The sequence below is a fragment of the Eumetopias jubatus genome, unplaced genomic scaffold (genome assembly GCF_037043125.1).
Source record: "Eumetopias jubatus isolate StellerSeaLion01/CBP00866 unplaced genomic scaffold, mEumJub1_p1.0 scaffold_4, whole genome shotgun sequence".
Classification (NCBI taxonomy): Eukaryota; Metazoa; Chordata; class Mammalia; order Carnivora; family Otariidae; genus Eumetopias; species Eumetopias jubatus.
In genome coordinates this window covers 43,782,536-43,801,654 of record NW_028274810.1, presented here as the reverse complement: position 1 = coordinate 43,801,654, position 19,119 = coordinate 43,782,536, and the positions used below count along the sequence as shown (strand labels likewise).

At 38.0% G+C, this 19,119-nt stretch overlaps 1 protein-coding gene across 2 annotated transcripts in view; it reads left to right on the top strand.

The window, feature by feature from the left end:
* Window positions 1-19,119, top strand: part of ST6GALNAC3 (ST6 N-acetylgalactosaminide alpha-2,6-sialyltransferase 3) — a 292,424-nt gene that overhangs the window by 82,497 nt on the left and 190,808 nt on the right. For both annotated transcript variants that reach the window (XM_088022965.1, XM_028102440.2), the window contains exon 2: window positions 9,438-9,847. In XM_088022965.1, coding sequence (XP_087879091.1) covers window positions 9,438-9,847 — 410 coding nt within the window. The remainder of the gene's footprint in view (window positions 1-9,437; window positions 9,848-19,119) is intronic.

Below are 19,119 nucleotides of genomic sequence, written 5' to 3'. Positions count from 1 at the left end.
CAAGATTTACTACCCTGGGATCTTCTCCACATAGTACCCCAGGGATCCTCCTTTACCATTTTGTTTTTCATCTCTTTAATCAGGCATTATGGTCCCCTCATTTATCATTGCCAATTCCTCTAGGACAATGTTTCTCAAAGCTAAATACCCATTGGAATCATTTGCAGACCTTGAAAAACTTATTTATAGGCGCCATCCTTAAGAGTTGTCTGATTCAATTGGTCAGGAGTGGAGTATAGCCATTATAATTTTTTAAAAGCTCCCTGGTCATTGTTGAATTCTCTTGAGAACCATATCCCTAATTGAGTGATGTGTTAAGATACCAATATTATAGCATGGATCAGTGTTCTTTCTTACTTTCTTATATGACATACTGGGTAGAACATCAGCACTATGTTCCAAGCACATCTTCCTGAGAGGAAAATAGTCCAGAGGTAAGTTGGTCGCAAAATTAGTCAAATGTTATGACCTTCCAGTGATAGTGAAATATGAATTATTTCCATTATTCCAGTCCATAGGAAAAAACTCTTGGTTTGAGAAGACTCTTTTTTTGCTTTCTACTCCAGAGAATGCAAGCTGTTTTCCTTTGACATGCCTACATGATTATATAGATCCATTTCCCTCAAGGAACTTCCAAATAAAAAGAACACATCATCTATGGCAACTGAGAAACATAGCCTTATGTTGCCTGTTTTAGAATTATTTTTGGACATTAACATTTTTTTTAAAGATTTTATTTATTTATTTGAGAGAGAGAATGAGATAGAGAGAGCATGAGGGGGGGAGCGTCCGGAGGAGAAGCAGACTCACTGCTGAGCAGGGAGCCCGATGCGGGACTCGATCCCGGGACTCCAGGACCATGACCCGAGCCAAAGGCAGTCGCCCAACCAACTGAGCCACCCGGCGCCCCGACATTAACATTTTTATGTACCCCCATATTAAGTTTTACGCTTAGATGTGATGCCACAGGTAGGAATCAAGGTAAATGCCATATCCCAAATCCACAGAGACTCAGAGCCGGACTGTGGGTTATCAAATCTGTCTTTTTATGTGCTGTTACTCGTAGTGTGTGATTTATATCAACTGCTTTTGAAAGCTGTGTTAACTGAAAGACGCTGGTTTGTAGAGGGGCAAGGAAGTACATTTACAGGCTTGCTTGGTCGAACTGTGCTGATTTCTCTCTAGAACAGTCTTCACAATTCTTTGCTCACAGTTAGAGGTCTGCTGAAAGTGACTCAGTGTAGATGAAAACAGCTTGCTTAATCATTCCTGAAACACGGGAAAAATTAAAATACATTTTTTTTCTTTGTCAAGCAATAAAAACAATGCCAGATTGTTAATGCTTCTTTTGTACCTTTCACTTGAAAGACCTCAAAAGAACATCAAGGAGAATAAAGGCAAAATCTATTCCCCAATGGCATCATTATACATGTTGAAGCCTCTAAAAACTAAAACTCAAAGACATTCGTGAAGAGTAGAGGAATAAATGATAGCAAACTGAAGAGTGCATCTCTGGAGCTTTGTTCAACTTGCTTTGTTCAAATTCATTCAAATTGGATGATGAAAAGCAAAGATCTCATTTGTTTCAATATTAAAGTAGTAAATTAGTGAGTGGTGAGTTGCTAATTGTCCTGTAAAGCATTTAAGGTGCCAGGAGTGTCCTGTGGCCAATATTTTAAATTGCATTCTTATGGTTGAAATGAAAGCAACCATTAGAGTAGTGTAAAACAATGTTTTTAATAATTTAAGTTAGTTCGATTCAAACATGATTTTCATTCTGAAATATTTGTCGAAGCTTCTGTTTTTATTTGAGATGAGCAAGTTTCATTTTAGACTTAAAGGCGTCAAATAGGAATTCATGTTCAGTATGGGGCTAGTGTGGGGAGAGAGATTAACACTCTCCAGTGTAATGTTTCATCCCTGGCTGTGTCTGCTTGCTTCTGGGTGCAAAATTAACAGGTTTGGTTAAATTTTACTTGAGTTTTTGGTGACCTTTTCTAATCCTGGCTGTTTCATAATTTAATGTCTTGACCTTCGTTTTCCATAGAGCCACCTTAGTGATAAAGGCAGAGATTTAATAACTAGAACTGGTTGACAGGTGACCTTTCATACATGGCCATTTCTCTTTGCTGGAGAAACCACACTGTTTTGCAAGTTTTAATTCACAGATTTTAATTATCTATTCTATAAGCTCTAATTATCTTGTCTATAAGCTTATTCACAGAGAAAAAAAGGAAAGGTTAAATATTTCATTTTTCTTGCTGATTAAAATGTAAAGTGCTTGGCAGTTGTCCCAATATATCATTCAAAACAGACAGGGCAATTTGTCAGTTTCTTACCCAAAGAAGCAAAAAGGGGAATTTTCCAGAGTTGTTAAGGAGCAGGATGAAAAAAGTGGTTAGGAGAGTGAGCGGTCTCATTAGCAGGATGAGGGTAACTGCGCCCACGTGTGTGAGTGTGTGTGTGTGTGTGTGTGTGTGTGTGTGTGTAAATTTGGAGCAGAAAAACAGAATAGTTCTTTAACTATATGTGTACTAATCTGAAGAGAAAAGTAACCAAAAAGTCACAAAAGGATAAACCTGCCAATCAGAGTGGGTGACGTGTTAGTTTTGTTAATTTTTCCTTTTTAAAAAAAAAAAAACCCGGTAAAGTATCAATTGCGCATGTCATGGTAAATTGGTTTCTAGGGTCCATATAAATAATATTTAAACACAGGAAAATAAAGCTAATTATTAAAATGTCACAGATTCTTAAAAAGAGATAAAGAAGAGCCAACCTTCCTCCCACCCTCCCCCATATGATCAGAGAATATAGAACCTTCTTGATTTCCCTGGACTTGCATTCTTCAGCATTTTTGCAAACAAAATTCATTTTTGTGCCAAATACTCATGCTTCTAATAAAATAAAAGTAAAATTTCGCATGGCTGTAAAAGGGCCATAGTAGGGCCATAGTCTCCCAATCAGCCAGTGGTCTGGAATCTTCATAAGTACAGAGGGAAGAATGACTCATTGAGTTAGAGAAAGGCTTGGCAGTCTTGAGCTAACTTTGATTCCCAAGTACTTGAAAGCAGCCATGTGGGCTTCTAAAGTGAATTTACCTCAAGGAGGTTTTCATGCAGGGGGAGATATTCCCTTTAGCCATGGAGATCAGCTTCTGAAAACATCATCGCCATGTCCTTTTTTCCCTCAGATATGGATTGTAATCACTTAATGCTTCAGAAAGAAATGTAACTCACCGCTGTTATGAAAAAGTTTTGAAAAACAAATTAAGTAAAGATGTGGAGAACCATTTGAGGCTAATAAAATTGGTCATGATGAGTTTATCTTCAACTGAATTTCAGCCAGATTTCAAATCAAAAATAAGAAAAAATTTTCTGCATAATTTCTTAGACCATGCTAATACCTTTGCCAGAGAAGAGAGGTTAATTCTGCTCACATGCAAACCCTATATTCCTGAGGAGCCTCTCATCAGTTGAGAAACATTATCCTCTTTTGGTGAAATTCTTGGCCACCACGATGTTTAAAAGCATTAATTTATAATTTAGTATCAATAATTTTAATATAATAGTGGGTGAGATTTGAGATGTTTGCCTAATTCTCTATTAGTAATGATGCAAATTAATAGTAAATATTTCTTTAATATCTTTCCCTTTGTCCTGCGAGTGCATTTTATGAAAGATAATATGTGCTCTTTTTTTTAACCTGAAAGATGTCTAGTACCCACTGGATATCATGTTCATCTCAATTTCCTCAACTCTATAATGGGAAATAAAAACAATCCAACTTATGAAGAATATATTATGAGAATGAATGGAATAAGGTAATAAAGTGCTGGGCAGGATGAATGGCCCATAATAGGTGTTCAGTCGTGTTTCTATCAATAAGTATAATACACTATGCTTAGATGTCTTTCTCATTCTGTTTCTTCCCTTCCTCCCTCTCTCATCCTTTCCCTGTGCCCGAGACAGGAATAAAGTCCTTTTTTCTTGTAAGGAAGCAAGTGTCATGATTCATTTCAAGGCAATCCCTTAGGCCTTTAAAAAAAAATAAAATAGTGTATGAATTGACCCTAGTTAATCATCGAAATCCACTGTGCCTCAGAGCTGTATACTGAGATTAAAAGCTCACACTGATTAGAATTCTAAAATTATTTTATCCTTCGTGGTGCCTTTCACAGAATAAGTACTAAGTAAAAATTACTTGGTTGTTTAATAGATGTTGCCAAATTCTTAACTTTCTCCAAGCTGAGTGTTCATAATCAGATATGCAGGTATAGAGTTTGTATATTTTTGTGAGGGAGAAATACCAAATCAAATATAGTGCTCTTGCCATTAAAAAAATTCATCATTTTATACTTTAAATAGAAGGACGTGTTCGGGGGCGCCTGGGTGGCTCAGTTGTTAAGCATCTGCCTTTGTCTCAGGTCATGATCCCAGGGTCCTGGGATGGAGCCCTGTGTCGGGTTCCCTGCTCAGCGGTGAGTCTGCTTCTCCCTCTCCCTCGCCCCGCCCCCCCGCCCCCCGCTCATGCTCTCTCTTGCTCTATCTCAAATAAATAAGTAAATAAAATCTCAAAAAAAAAAAAAAAAGAAGGAAAGGACGTGTTTGATTTTTGTGGGCTTTTAACAGGGACACAGTTGCCCAGACACAGTTGGCTGAATATTTGTGGCGATATCAGTTTATAGACACAGCGCAAGCCCAACCAAAGCATTTGGCTTGATGATGCTTTGAGTGTACAAGACAAAAAGATGAAAGGGTCAAGTTTGTCTTTGAAGAAAAGAAACAAAAATGTAAGGACAAGTCAACTAAAAAGGAGAATTCAAAATTAAGGTAGGGCTTGGTACAGTGGAGCTGGCTAAATCTTTCCAGAGGTCTCAGAAAATCCAGGGCCTCAATCTGGGGAGAAACTGCTTACCGAGGCAGAACTGAGCAAGTGGAGACATATGGAATACATTTTTGAGCAAGGGCCACAAGTCAAATAATATAAACGAGTTCAAGAAACAGCAGTACATTTTAACAAAGAAAGTTGAGATCACAAGATGCAGTGATAAAGCTAATAAAACTGAGATAATCAGATAAGAGCGACTCTTGGGTCAAACTGTCCATTCAAGCCTAGGTATTTCTTTCTTTTTTATCATGGCTTACCATAGTTTGAAGTGTCTTCAAATGTATAAATGAGTCCCTTGGGCCTTAACAAGCTCTTGGTGTTACCTGAAGCTTCTGATTATCATTAGGACTGTTGCATTCATCCAGCCTGGCTCTCGTAACATACTGTAAAATGGTCCCTGTGACCAAGTGGCAAATAAAGCATCACCATATGCAGCCATGTCTCTTGGCACCTCATTTAGGATGTCAGGCAGCTAGGCAGACTGTGGCTAAGCAGGATAGGTACATGAAAGGCTCTTACGACTCTGGCTATGGTGACAATATATAAAGGAAAGGGACGACTTAAAGATCACCACCTATCCCCCAAGCCATTACATTCCTAGCCCTCTGCCCAATTACATATTTGTTACATAAACAAGAGGCTGTGATTGCCAATGTTTGCCCTCAAGTTGTTAGTCAGCTGCTGACCTCATAATCTGCACAGCTGCGGCCTCCCAATATGTTGTCATGAAACAGATTGTGATGTCTTAATTGATCACTTTCAGAGGTTACAATTGTCAAGTGAAACCAGTATGCTGATTCTTATTAGTTAAATTAAGGCCTGTTATAGCACAACCAGCTAATTCACTCAACGACTAGGAAATCCGATGCAAATTTGTAGATCAGAACACATACAAGGCTCTTTGTATCTTTGTTCTTTTTGATTTTTTTTTAATTTGTGGAGACCATACCCAAAAATGCTTTTATTATACAGTGAAGCAACTTCTTGGAACAGAAAATGGAATGTAACCTCCCTGAACCATATGTATCTTGGTGATAAGTTGGAGTGTGCCATATGACACACACAGTTTAAATCAGGCATTGATTTGCATGACTCCAAGTGGGTTTGGAGGACTTAGCTAAGTGTAATGTATGTTAGGCCCTGCTGCAAATCGTCTGGCAGGAAGAATATTGTGTTCTTCCTTATTGCCCTGAAAAACTGTAGGCTCCTGGATGTGTAAAGGTCTTAGATCACTATCCCATCCCAAGAGGCAGCCTCTTATGCCCCCATCTGGCCATCAATGAAGTCTTCACTATGGCACCAACCCACAGAACCCATTTCCAAGTTCCCTAATATACTCACCCACCTTGAGCAGACCTATTCTAACCTGCTGTTCAGATTTCTTATTGTAGCAGGGGTGATGGACAGTCCCTTTGATAGCTGAGTTTTAAGACACTTCATAAATGGCGAGACCTCAGTGGCATATCCAATCCATGCCTGAGCCTACGTTGTTTCATGTCCAGCCCTGTTCAAACCTTACATGATTCTAACAGTTCAATGAATCTCTTTTTATATAGGAAAAAAAGAAACTTCATAAGCGGACCTTTGTGGACTTAACCAGTCAAGTTTTTTTTCAAAATCCTTCATTTTGACATTAAACAAATAGAAACATTTGTCCATTTAGCATATTTCACAGGTGCACAATAAAAACTAAAAGAAGTTAAATTAACCTAATAACTGCTAGCATCCAAAATACAGTGGGAAACACAAGGATGTTCATCAAAGCAATTTTATAAAGGAAAAAATTAGATAATATCCAAATGCCCAGCAGTAGGCAAATAGGTACATTATGGTATGTCCACATAAGGGAATATTGTATCGGCATTAATAGTATCAATAAGGAGGAGCGCCTGGGTGGCTCAGTCGGTTAAGCGTCCGACTCTTGGTTTCAGCTCAGGTCATGATCTCATGGGTCCTAGGATTGAGCCTCGCCTTGGTGCTCCACACTTAGTGGGGAGCCTGCTTGAAGATTTTCTCCCTCTGCCCCTTCCTCCCCCAAAACAAATAAATAAATCTTTAAAAAATACATCTCTAAGGACTGTTTACTGGCATGAGAAAGTTTAATGGTGTGAAATAGTTGAAAAACCAAGATTGCCAAATTTTATAAATAGTATTTCTCAACCTAATATATCTAGAAGGGGGAAAATAACACAAAATATTTTAACAGTTGTCAAGTGGTGGAAATATGAAGAGTTTTTATTCTTTTATTTATTTTTTTTCAAGTTCTCCACAATGAGCCCGTATTACTTCAATAATTAGGGGAAAAAAAGTGTTTTAAAGCAGTTTGAGTAGTTTTGTTATAACATTAGCTGCGGGGAGTCTGTGTTCAAAACATCTCTAATCTAACAGGTCTGGAAATGACCTCATTCTCCTCTGCTGATCCTGCTCCTCCTGAAGCCTTTGCCTTCTCATGTAAAGCCAGTTTTAGTCTTCCAGTTCATTAGGCTAAAAATTGAAGTTATCTTTGATTCCGCCCTATCTTTCAGGTCCTGCAGTCCATCTTACTGGTCAACCCAATAGGCTTTACCTTCAAAATATGTTCAGCGTGTGGTCAGGATCTTGCTACCTCTTCTGCTATCCGACCTAGTCCAAGCCACTATCATCTCTTGCCATGATTGTGGCAGTAGTCTGTTCTCCAAGTTTCTACCTGTTTCCTTTTTGTCAGTTTTCCACACCACAGCCAGGGCTGTTAAAATATAATGCAGATCAGCCACTTCCCTATTCAGAAGGTTCTGAAGGCTCCTGAGCAAAAGAGCCTACCGGATGTCTCCCTGGTCATCTCTCTGACAATACACATACAGACACACACATACACGTATCCTAACCCCCTTCCTTGCTTTAATTTTCTCTATTTAGCACCTATCTTCATCTAACATATTATATACTATGCTGATTTATTAATTGCCTTTCTCCTCCCAGTGGAATGTAAGATCTATGAGGTCCCGGGATTTTGCTTAAAATTTTACAGCTGAATAATCTCCAACCCCTAGAACATGGCACATCATTGTTGCTCAATAACTACTTTGGATTCCTACCATTGGTAGGAAAGACATCTTGTTACAGTTGTGTGGTAATTATACAGGTGACTTTTCTGAGGTACTTTGCCTCTCAACCTAACCACCTAGATTGACCTGTTTGTATATTGGTAGGTTTCTTCCGGATTGTGTTTCTCTTTCATCTAAATCAACAATTCTCAACGAATTTGGAAAAGTCTATTTCTTCCCTAATACTAAGTTCGGTGTTCAGGCTCCTGATAAATTATTTTCATTCAATTGCTCTCATTTGCCAACTTAACCACTATATACTGGGCTCCTATAGTAATCCCAGGACTTCTGGGGAGTGGGATTAAAATGAAAAAGACAGACATTGACTCTTACAGAGTTTACTATATCGTGGACAGACATGAATAAACAATAAAATACAACATAACTAATAAAATAAGGGCAGTACCCAGTGTGAGAAGAACTAATGACCAAGAGGCACCATAAAAATACAGGATCAAATGTCAGATACAAAATGTGGGATCTAATAGAAGGAAGATGAGAAAGATATATATCAACACAGTGCATTGCTCCTTTATCACCGTTTTAAAAGGTAGGGTGACTTTTCCTCACATAGCAAAGTGGCAAAAGGAATTTATTTGGTTTGCCTGGGAGGAAGGAATGCAACAGGTAATGGAAAGAGCAATGGGTATAGAGTTAGAAGATCTAAATTTGAATCTACCACTGCAATTTGAATCTATCATCTACAAGTTCTAGAAGCTGGTGCTTACCATCTATGAGTCTCTGTTATGTAATTCGTTTAAAACAAGGAGGGTGGTGGTTAGACCAGCACTAGAGATGATTATCTCTTTTATATTCCTTCCCTGAGTTCTTAAAAGAAGCCTTTCCTTATCCATCTAAAATAGAAACACAAAGGCCAGTTAACATGGTGATACAGGGAATTTTTTAAGGGTTTTTGTAAAATATTTGCCAGCCTGAGACTTGTCTTAACTAGGTCTTGGTTCTGAACATCTTTTTCAGAACCTCATCATTTGCTGAATTTTTCATGTTTTCATCAACTGCTACATAACTATTCATAAATACAAGCAAAATACAGAATTGATGCCTGGATATATTCCCTTTGCATTTCTTTTTTTAGCCACTGTCCTTATTAAAGAGATCAAATCTTCCCCTATTGCCTTATTTCATTTGAAATTATGGTTTTGAATAAAAAGTCATTATTTAGAATGGAAAACAAATGACTATTTTTCCATTTAATTTTAAACTGACATAAGGGGATAGAAATTAAAATTATTTCTAGCAATCTGTATTCACATTTTAAATGGAAGCATGCCCCTAGCTTGATAACTTGTGGTGGCTACTGTAGGATTGGCCCATATATTTCAGGAAATCCCACATTCGGCTATTATATACAATATCTGAATTTCATTTTCTCAGAGGAACTTGTTTGGATAGCTGGAACTTACTCATTGACATATCTCTCCCCTGTCTCATTTCTCTGTTTTTCAGCCTTTGCAACTGGACTGTGACCTTTGCGCCATAGTGTCAAACTCAGGTCAGATGGTTGGCCAGAAGGTGGGGAATGAGATAGATCAGTCATCCTGCATTTGGAGAATGAACAACGCCCCCACCAAGGGCTATGAAGAAGATGTTGGCCGCATGACAATGATTCGAGTCGTGTCCCATACCAGCGTTCCTCTTTTGCTAAAAAACCCTGATTATTTTTTCAAGGAAGCAAATGCTACTATTTATGTCATTTGGGGTCCTTTCCGCAATATGAGGAAAGACGGCAATGGCATTGTTTACAACATGCTGAAAAAGACTGTTGACGTCTACCCAAATGCCCAAATTTACGTGACCACAGAGAAGCGCATGAGTTACTGTGATGGCGTTTTTAAGAAGGAAACTGGGAAAGACAGGTGAGTCCTCTGAGAGGTGGCCTCATTGTCTTCTATGCTAGCTCCTTGCTGAGTTCTTTCTCCAGCTATCAAATGAACAGAGTTATTTTTCAAATTGATGGTTAGATGTTTTTTGACTATTATGATTACTTGATGAGCCAGCAACTAGGCCCCATTTATTCCACCTACACTACCTTCTGTTCTCTCCATTTTGATTGGCTTGAGGATCCAAAAAATACTGGATGCTTCCCCAAGATATCTTTAGATTTCTTATTTAGCTCAATTTGCTATTGGTTAAATTGGATGTTAGCCAAAAGGAAGTACTCACATTTCTGTTTCAAAACAGAAATGTTAAGGAACTTCAGGACCTAAACTCCTTTGGAAGTTGCTATAAAAATTTACCTGAGACTACGAAACACAGCAGGCTATTTATTTTCTAATAAGGTTGCGTAGCTTCTTGCATGCAAATAGATCCTATGATCGTGAGCACCATAACTCGGTGTCTAACAGATATGTTGGTATGTTCAGCAGAATACCATATTGAAATTATGCATTACTGAAAATCATTAACAGTGGATTCTTGAAGAGAAATGAGGCATAAATACCATTCACTCAATTATCCCAATTTGCATTTTTCATTGCATCGTTTTTTTTTTTTCCCATAGCCTTCTGTAAGCCATCCTTCCCACTTCCTTTTCTTGAAGCCTGCTCACCTTTTCTTCCTCCTGCTCCTTATATGTCCTGTTTCCTCCCTCTGCTCCCTCTTACCCCCCCTCATTCTGCCATATGACTCTACTGCCTATCACTTTTTCTTTCTTTTTAGAAAGATAAGCAGGATAAGGAAGAGAAGTAGAATTATTAGTTCATATTTCTAGTTCTAATAAAGAACTGTTGAAGGAAAATATTGAAACCAGTTGCAAAAGTTTTAAGTTATGTGTGAATTGTACTTATTCATACCATACCATGGATAAATTGAGCATTGGCTGTAATTCCATATTAACAATCTGATTTCCAATATAACAAACAAATGTATGTCTTTCACTCTTCACTATTATCAAATCTAAATTTTTAACTACATTAGAGTATGTGCTTATGGGGGGAAGTTTCTCATATCTCTGGGTGTAATTTGTATGCTGATAATAATTGTAAAATCTTATCTGGCCTGATTCTCCTATTGATAATGTAGTATTTTCTACTTCTGAGCACCCAAAATGCACAGCTTCTAATGCAATGCAAGACAGGAATCGCCATAATGATAGCCCTTTTTTGTCAGAGTTCATAAGAAGAATCCCAATGGTTAGGTTTGAATCAGTGTAGCTAAGCTGTCCAAAGAGATAGGCACAAGAGATAAAGGAGTAGGTATGTAGCACAATTCTATATAAATATGACCATCTCAAGGGGTTTGGAAATTTTTGGTCTCTCATTAGCCCAGAGCAATGCAATTAATTAGATATATTTGGTATTTCATTAGTTATAGTCAACCCTCAGGGTATCCCCCAGTCATAACTATATGCCTTAGAATCATTTGGGGCCATCAGAGAAGAGCTCAGCATGCTCTATGCTCCTATGTATTTATATCATGGTGGCTTTTGCTGTGAGCTTTCAGTGAGACAGTACACTGTCACAGATGTGTGGATTGTATAGCGAGAATTGGGAGAGAATTACTTTGGAAGATTCATTTTCCTACTGGCTGTGATGAGGAAAGCTGTTTGTATAGTGGGAAAAAGCTTGCTTGATAAAATTAATTTGCAGGTATCGTTCAATTGGTAAAGTAACCAAAATAAAAGTAGGGGGGAGAAAAGCCAAATTGATTTTTTAATGCTTCCTTCTGTTTTCCTCACTGAGTCTATTCGTGTCTGGTTGCATCATGGAGTATTGCAACAAAATAGAAAAAGACAACTGTGCTAGTGTTTTAGAAATGAACAGAATGGACGGTTTTGGTAAAATCTGGTTGGATGACAAAAGGTTGACCAAATGGCCTCAAATGACTTGTTATCTGCTCTACGATTTAAATCTGTACCCTAACTCTAGCAGCATGAATTTTATTGTTTAAGGATTTCCCAAAGTGATCTGATGTTCATGGCCAAATTTCAAACAAGAATATTTTTAAACTTTTTATGAAGGAAAATGTCAAAGTAATAAGAGACTAATGGTATAATGAACCTCTGTATACTCACTGTTCAGTTTGAATAATTATTAACTCATGGCCAATATTGTTTCATCTACATCCCTACATTTTCTCCCTCCCCAGGTATTATTTTGAAGCAAATGCCAGACATCATATTATTTCATTCATTGACATTTCAGCATGTATCCCTAGAAGATAAAGAAACACAATGTCATTGTCCTACATAAAAACCAGTAATATTTCTTTAATAACATTTTGTAGTTTGTTTTCAAATTTCTCCAATAATCTTATTAATATTTTTAAAACTTAGCTTGAATTAGGATTAGCATTAAGATCCATACATTGCTCAAATCAGGATTAGCATAAGGTCTGTACATTACAATTAATTGATATGTCTTCTGTATTTCTCTTAACCTGTGTCTTCCCCCCTCTCTATTATTGAAAAAAAAAAAAAAAACTAGTCATTTATCCAATAGAGTATTCCACAATCTAATTTTTGCTGGTTGTACCACCATGATGTTTTTTGTTCATTGGTATTTCTATATTGAGGCTTTCTTTTTTGGATTCAGGTCATATTGCTTCTTTCCAAGACCATTAGGTGGTACTTCTATCAGCAGGAATACTGTCTAGTTTTCTCTTTTAATGTTAGCAGTCATTAATGATCATTGTCTAAATCCAGTAATTCATTAGATGTTGCAAAATGGTGATATTTCATCATTTTTTTCACTTATATTAGCTGAAACTTTATAAAGAGAAACTTGTCCTCATTAAACATTTTTTTAACCAGAGATAGAAGATAGTACCAATCCTTTTTCTTTATCAGTTCTAAGGCATCGGTTCCCTAGCACCCTCCAAAAGTGACCAGTAAGTTTATTATTATCAATATTTACATATTGACATATGTAACCATATTTGAAATATTTCAATCCATGAGAATTATGTCTTTATGCTCAAAGTGTCCTATTTTGTACTATTGGACCCTCTTCAAATTAGTTTTGGAGTCCTTTTGACATGCCATTAGTAATTTTGGATAGCTGCTTTGATTCCTGGTATTATAGGATGATTCAGGCTCTTCTTGTATATATTACGATGCAAACCTGGATCCAGACATTTCTCCAAAGAACTTTGGTCCTTTTAGTATTTAAGAGAGCATAATCTTGGTGCTGCAGGTGCTCATTGCTACTAGGTTTGTCTTTGTTTCTTGGTCTTTTCACTGGACACAGCTAGTATAGAAACAATGTATGCTGCATTTGTTGTTTAAAGATAAAATCATTATGTGTTCAAACTGAAATTTCCAGTTCAGATTCACGGCCACCGTGTTTTACCTCATGTATCTTACACGTGTTTCTCCTTTTTTGCCGTATTGGCAATCACAGGTCCTAGAGACACCAAAGTAATTACTCATCTGTTTTATCCCACAGCATACACACAACAATCTTAGAATAAGAATGATACCACAATGCACAATATTATTACTGTCAGCATTTTAAGACTATTTAACATCAAAGAAGATGTTTTAATGGCAAGCATTCATGTGGGTCCAGGCTCACAAAGTGTGTGTTGGTTTTATCCTAACAAAAGTTTTACATATTTTTCTCCTGGGGCACCTGGGTGGCTCAGTTTGTTAAACGTCTGACTCTTGATTTCCACTCAGGTTGTGATCTCAGGGTCATGAGATCAAGCCCTACAGGGGGCTCCATGCTCAGCAAGGAGTCTGCTTTGGATTCTCTCTCCTAATTCTCTCTGCCCCTCCACCTGCTCGCAGGCTCTCTCTCTCTTGCTCTCAAATAAATAAATAAATCTTTAAATAAATAAATAAATATTTTTTTCCCCTAAGTAAATAGGAGTATGTCCAGTAGATATACCATTGCTGACATAAGGGAGTAAGGAAAAAGGGATGCCCATTTAATTTGACTTTTGTTGTAAAGCTACTTTGGTTGATTTGCCTGAACTTCCTGAAATTTTTTAGCAGGTGCTCATTCTCATCATTAGGTTTTTAATGGAGAGGTTATGTCACCATTATGGTGTATAATTTATAGAATTAAAAAAAAAAAAACTGTGTCCCTAGTAGTTAAAATGAATCATGATAGGAAAATGACTATATGGAGTTTCTCAGAGAAAAAAATTGGCTCTCTGCTTGTGTCTTCTAACTGTCAAAATCCTTTTAAAGAAGTATAAACCCCTCCCCCATGTAAGGTACACACCTTTTTGTTTTTTCCAGTGCTTTTTATTTTTTGTCTTAAGAGATTCTTCATTGAGGAAACATGAAGTAGTAGAAGAAATATATGTAGTGTTAAATTTCCTAGAATGAGTTTAGATCAACTTATAGCATACTGGAATACTTTTTCAAACCAAATGAAATTTAATTTGCTTTCTTATCAGTTACCGACTAAAATTATTTGGCTTGTCAATTGGAAAGAGTGACCTTGTGGGAAAGGCTGAGAGAACAGAAAGAGAAGGCAGCTGTCCTTTCTTTCTTCATGCTCTGGGGCCCAGTTTTCTCTGGAATTCTAGGTCGTTGGGGCGGTGGTCACCTTTGTATTTTTCACTTAACCAAATATTTTTCTGGGAAACAACTTTCAACAAACCAGAAAACTTTGGAATTAAAGGTCTTATATTCAAAATAATCTGGACCAAAATGGATCTTTCCCCCCCTTTGAATGATTGGTATGCATAAATAATATGAGCCCGCTGACATTTACACATTTGCATTAATACATCTTAAGACTGAAACACCCTAGAGGTGATGTAGGGCTGACAGTGGCACATGGCGCCATGCTCAATATCTGAAGAATGTGATTAGGTGTCTGGCCATGTACTGACACAAAATGAATGTGAATGCTCCTAGAGAAGCAACAGAGAGCCAGTGTGAGATATTCTTACCTATAGGCAGGTGGGCAGATGCAGCTTGCCTCCCACTTTAGAAAGACATTGGCAAATGCAAGCACATTATTTAATTAAGTAATAATTGAGAAAGCTATAGTCCCCATTAAAAACGCAAAGCTAATTTAGGGCTGATAAAGGGCCCTGAGCTGCCCTAAGTAGGTCTTAATTAGCTAGCACCAATGTGGCTCCGCCTTCAGGGATGGATGAAATTAATGAAAGCTAGCAGCAAATAGATCAATGTTTCAAGATGTTACTGCCTCGGGTGCAGAGGATGAAAAGGGAGGGAGTGACTTTTAAGGATTGTTTAGGAAATAGGGTGCACAAAAGTCACTTTCAGAAAGCACTATCAACACGGAAAACTGATTCATAAATATCAAGATGGCTGCATGTTTAATATTTGCCAGCACACTCCATCCATTCCCCCTCCATCCTAAGGAGAGAAATAGAAATCAGTGAGGCGTCATTTCTCACTGCCTTCTGTTGGAGACAGGTTTGTCATCTGGCATGTTTTTAAGTACAGCCTGAGTTTTGCTATTTCAGCTTGGCCATTTTAAAAGTTTCTTATGCTGCCATGTGATTGACTCTAAGGATTAAGTTGGCTCACATCCCTTAGGTCTGCGAACCCTTCGTGGTTTCTAGAGTGGGAAGAAGTTTCAAGCCTCCTCACCCCGAGAATTTGGGAACTCTCTGAGAGTCCCCTCGGTTGGGTTACAAGGCAGGTAAGCTGCCTCAACAAAAGGAGGGCAGCAAGGGGCAGGGGCGAAACAAAACCAAAATAGAACAAAACACTGTACTAGCCTGTGAGTCAGCCACAAGGCACTGAAATGTGCCTAATTCACCCAAACTAGTACTATTATTCCTACCTGGACTCTGAAAACAAAGATGTATAGTTATTTGGAACTCAGAATAAATAGATATAAACTCCAGGAAATCCCAGACCAACAGAAAATAGGCAAAGTGGAAAAATTCTTGGATTGAAAGGCAGAACACAGTATTAAAAACTGTATTTTCCTTTTTTTTTCCTTTTTGAAGATGGTCTTTGCCAATATGGCATCTCAGCACTTTTTTCAAGAGCAACGTTGACACACCTCTGTTAAAATGAATTAAATGTTCCCATCCCAGCTGATATATTTGGCAGGAATAATAAGTTCACATAGCAGTCATGGGCAGACCCATAGGGCTTCTGAGTCAAAAAGCATAATAAGGCATCCAGGGCTCTGTCTTCATGCTAACAAGCATTGGGAAACAAGGGACTTCATTTTTCCCATTATTCATGATGGTATCCAATGACCTACATTAGGCCTCCACTGTAGTACACATGGGCTGGAAATTAAAAATTCAATAAAAAAAGAGGGAAGAATCTATTTTAATAATGGGAGAAGGGAAGGGATGTTTGTAATTTATCAAACTATCAGTACCAACCTGCCACGTGCTTACAAACACACTCATTAGGTACACACACATACACTGGTGTATTTGACAAGACAGCTTGGTTGAGGATTCATAGAAGAGAAACAGCTAAGATTCAGTGACCATATTTTTAAAAGGAAGGCTGTGCTGACTACCAGTACTTGTAGAAATCAAGACTTGCAACCAGTCTACTTGGGGAAGTAAGTTCTCCTGGGCCTTAGGATATGATTTGACAGAATAGCTAGATGCATAGCCAGATTATACCATAGAGAAAAAGTCATGACAGACACTTAGCTGAACGTTCCCTCAATATGAAGGCTTTTGAACACTACAAAGGGTGTGAAACTCAAAGACAAAGAGGCCTGAAATTAGAAGACTCGTTAGAATATATCTACACTTTTAAACTTTATAAGGGCTTTAAAGGTTTTTAAATGCCCTATTATGCTTGTTTCTGTTTATTTAAAGTCAGGGGATGTATCTCAAACTGGTTGACTTCCCTCCTTCCATAATTTGGATTTCTGCTCTCCTTTGATTTTTAATTTCCTTTTTTTTTTAAAGATTTTATTTATTTGACAGAGAGAGACACAGCGAGAGAGGGAACACAAGTAGGGGGAGTGGGAGAGGGAGAGGCAGGCTTCCCGCGGAGCAGGGAGCCCAGTGTGGGGCTCGATCCCAGGACCCTGGCAGGATCATGACCCGAGCTGAAGGCAGACACTTAATGACTGAGCCACCCAGGCGCCCTTTGATTTTTAATTTCAACCATCTCTGTCTCTCTTCAAGCTGAGGGTAAAATCAAGAAATTTATGGACACTTGTCCATAAAAAAACATATTAACCAGCTGCAGTCTCCTTCTTTTTTCATCACTTGTTGCATGACTTGACTCTTAAGATAAAGTTGGTTTTTCTGAGACTTTTCATGCTATACTGTATCCATCTGGATTACTAGATTTTTAATTGCTTGGACAACCATTTCAAAGTAAAAATCTTGTCTGAGATACTGTAGGGGCTCTACAAGTGTCTGCTGAAATGAATTTTTTTGCTTCTCTGGAAACAAAAATAAGAGACTTCTTATCAGTTGTGGTATTATTGACCTTCTAAATGGACTGCCCTCCTTGGCTCTTTTTCTCACTAAAGAATGAGTCCTCTAAATCAATACAATATGCTTCTTTCTCTTTCTTTTTAATACAGTACTTTTTGAACTCTAATGTGCACATAGTCACCAGCTGATTCAGGTGATTTAGAGTGGAGCCTGAGAATTTGCATTTTGAACAAGTTTCCAGGCCAGGCCAGTGTTATTAATCTGCAAATGATACTTTGAATTGTGCTATTTTAGATTGCTTTGACTGAAGGGACAAGACAACATCTCATTGTTCCTTGAGCCAGAGAAATGCCTAAGTGAAGAATAGCTGTTTCCCATAGAGTTTGGTAATCCGCTTGTAGTTGAATCCCAGTTTTGTGACTGCTTTGTTCCTAGCCAGTTAAGCGTGGTGCATCTTAAGTTGCATCTTAAGTCTTAAGAATTCAACAAGAATTGGGATGCCTGGGTGACTCAGTCGGTTGAGTGTCTGCCTTCAGCTCAGGTCATGATCCCATGGTCCAGGCAATTAGTCTCCTTGCTCAGTGGGGAGCCTGCTTTTCCACCTGCCAGCCATTCTCTCTTTCTCTCTCTCTCTCTCTCTCTGACAAATAGATAAATAAAATCTTAAAAAAAGAGAGAGACAGAATTCAACAAGAATTATTTATCTGAGCTCACTGTGTTTATTTGTCCTCTCATTGATGACATACTTCTTAAGGACAGGGACTGTGCCCATCTCCATTTTATTCTCCAACCTACCGTAGTGATCGTTTGCCACCAAAATACCAAGTGTGTTGTTTTCACTCTACTTCTTTCAGCTAAATGGCCCACAGATATTTCAGGTTCCTTGAAATGACCTCAGCACTAACTCATTTTCTTTCTTTTGTCATCACCACTACCACTGGTCCAGGTTAGGCCTTCTTTACATCTCACATGGTGACTGCTAACACAGCTTTGACTCTATGGCTTTGCAGAGACTGTTCCCTCTGCCTAAATCGTACTTCCTCCCATCACCATGCACACAAGTGCATCCTTTATGAGCAAATCAAATGTTACCTCTTCCATGAAGCCTTTTATAATATCTCTACTTAGAACTCCTATTTCCTCCTCTGAAAATCCTTAGCGTTTGGACTTTTTTTTTAAATGGGAATCATCACTCTGTACCCTGTATTATTGCCCCTGATGTCTGATCTCTTCAGGTAGTCCATAAATTCTTTGAGGAAATATCAGCTCTTCTATATTTGTTTCTCTAGCACCTGATGCAATGTTTGACTCTAATAGATATTCAGTAGACATTTGATGGATGAAGAAATAAATAGATGAGGAAATGAGTGAAAAAAATAATACCTGATGGTTTGGGTTTTTTTTTTTTTTTAAGTTTACAAGTCCCTTTGCCACTTGTTGAAATACTTGTGAATTTCCAAGCATTTTTCTTCAGTATATAGGGGTCACTGTAATACGAACGAGGCAAGTTCTGGGATTGTGTTTTGATAGAAAAGTTTCCACAGTTCTATTCAGACAGACCACCCCTTGCTCTACTTTACCCAAAGGTTGGCAAATCTATTACCTTCTTCTAGGGACTTTGTGACTGGGCACTGGGTTTTTAGTAAGTCACTGACAGAGCCATTCCTCAAATACAGGCTTCCATTTTAGTTTCACGTCCGTGGCAAAGCAGGTTCTGAGACTTCACTCACAATTCTGTTAGCTGTCATTTGCCTGGTGAAAAAACAGTTGCTTGCACCCAAACCCAACGTTATACTCTTGGGCTCTTCTAGGAAGCAAATACAACAATCAT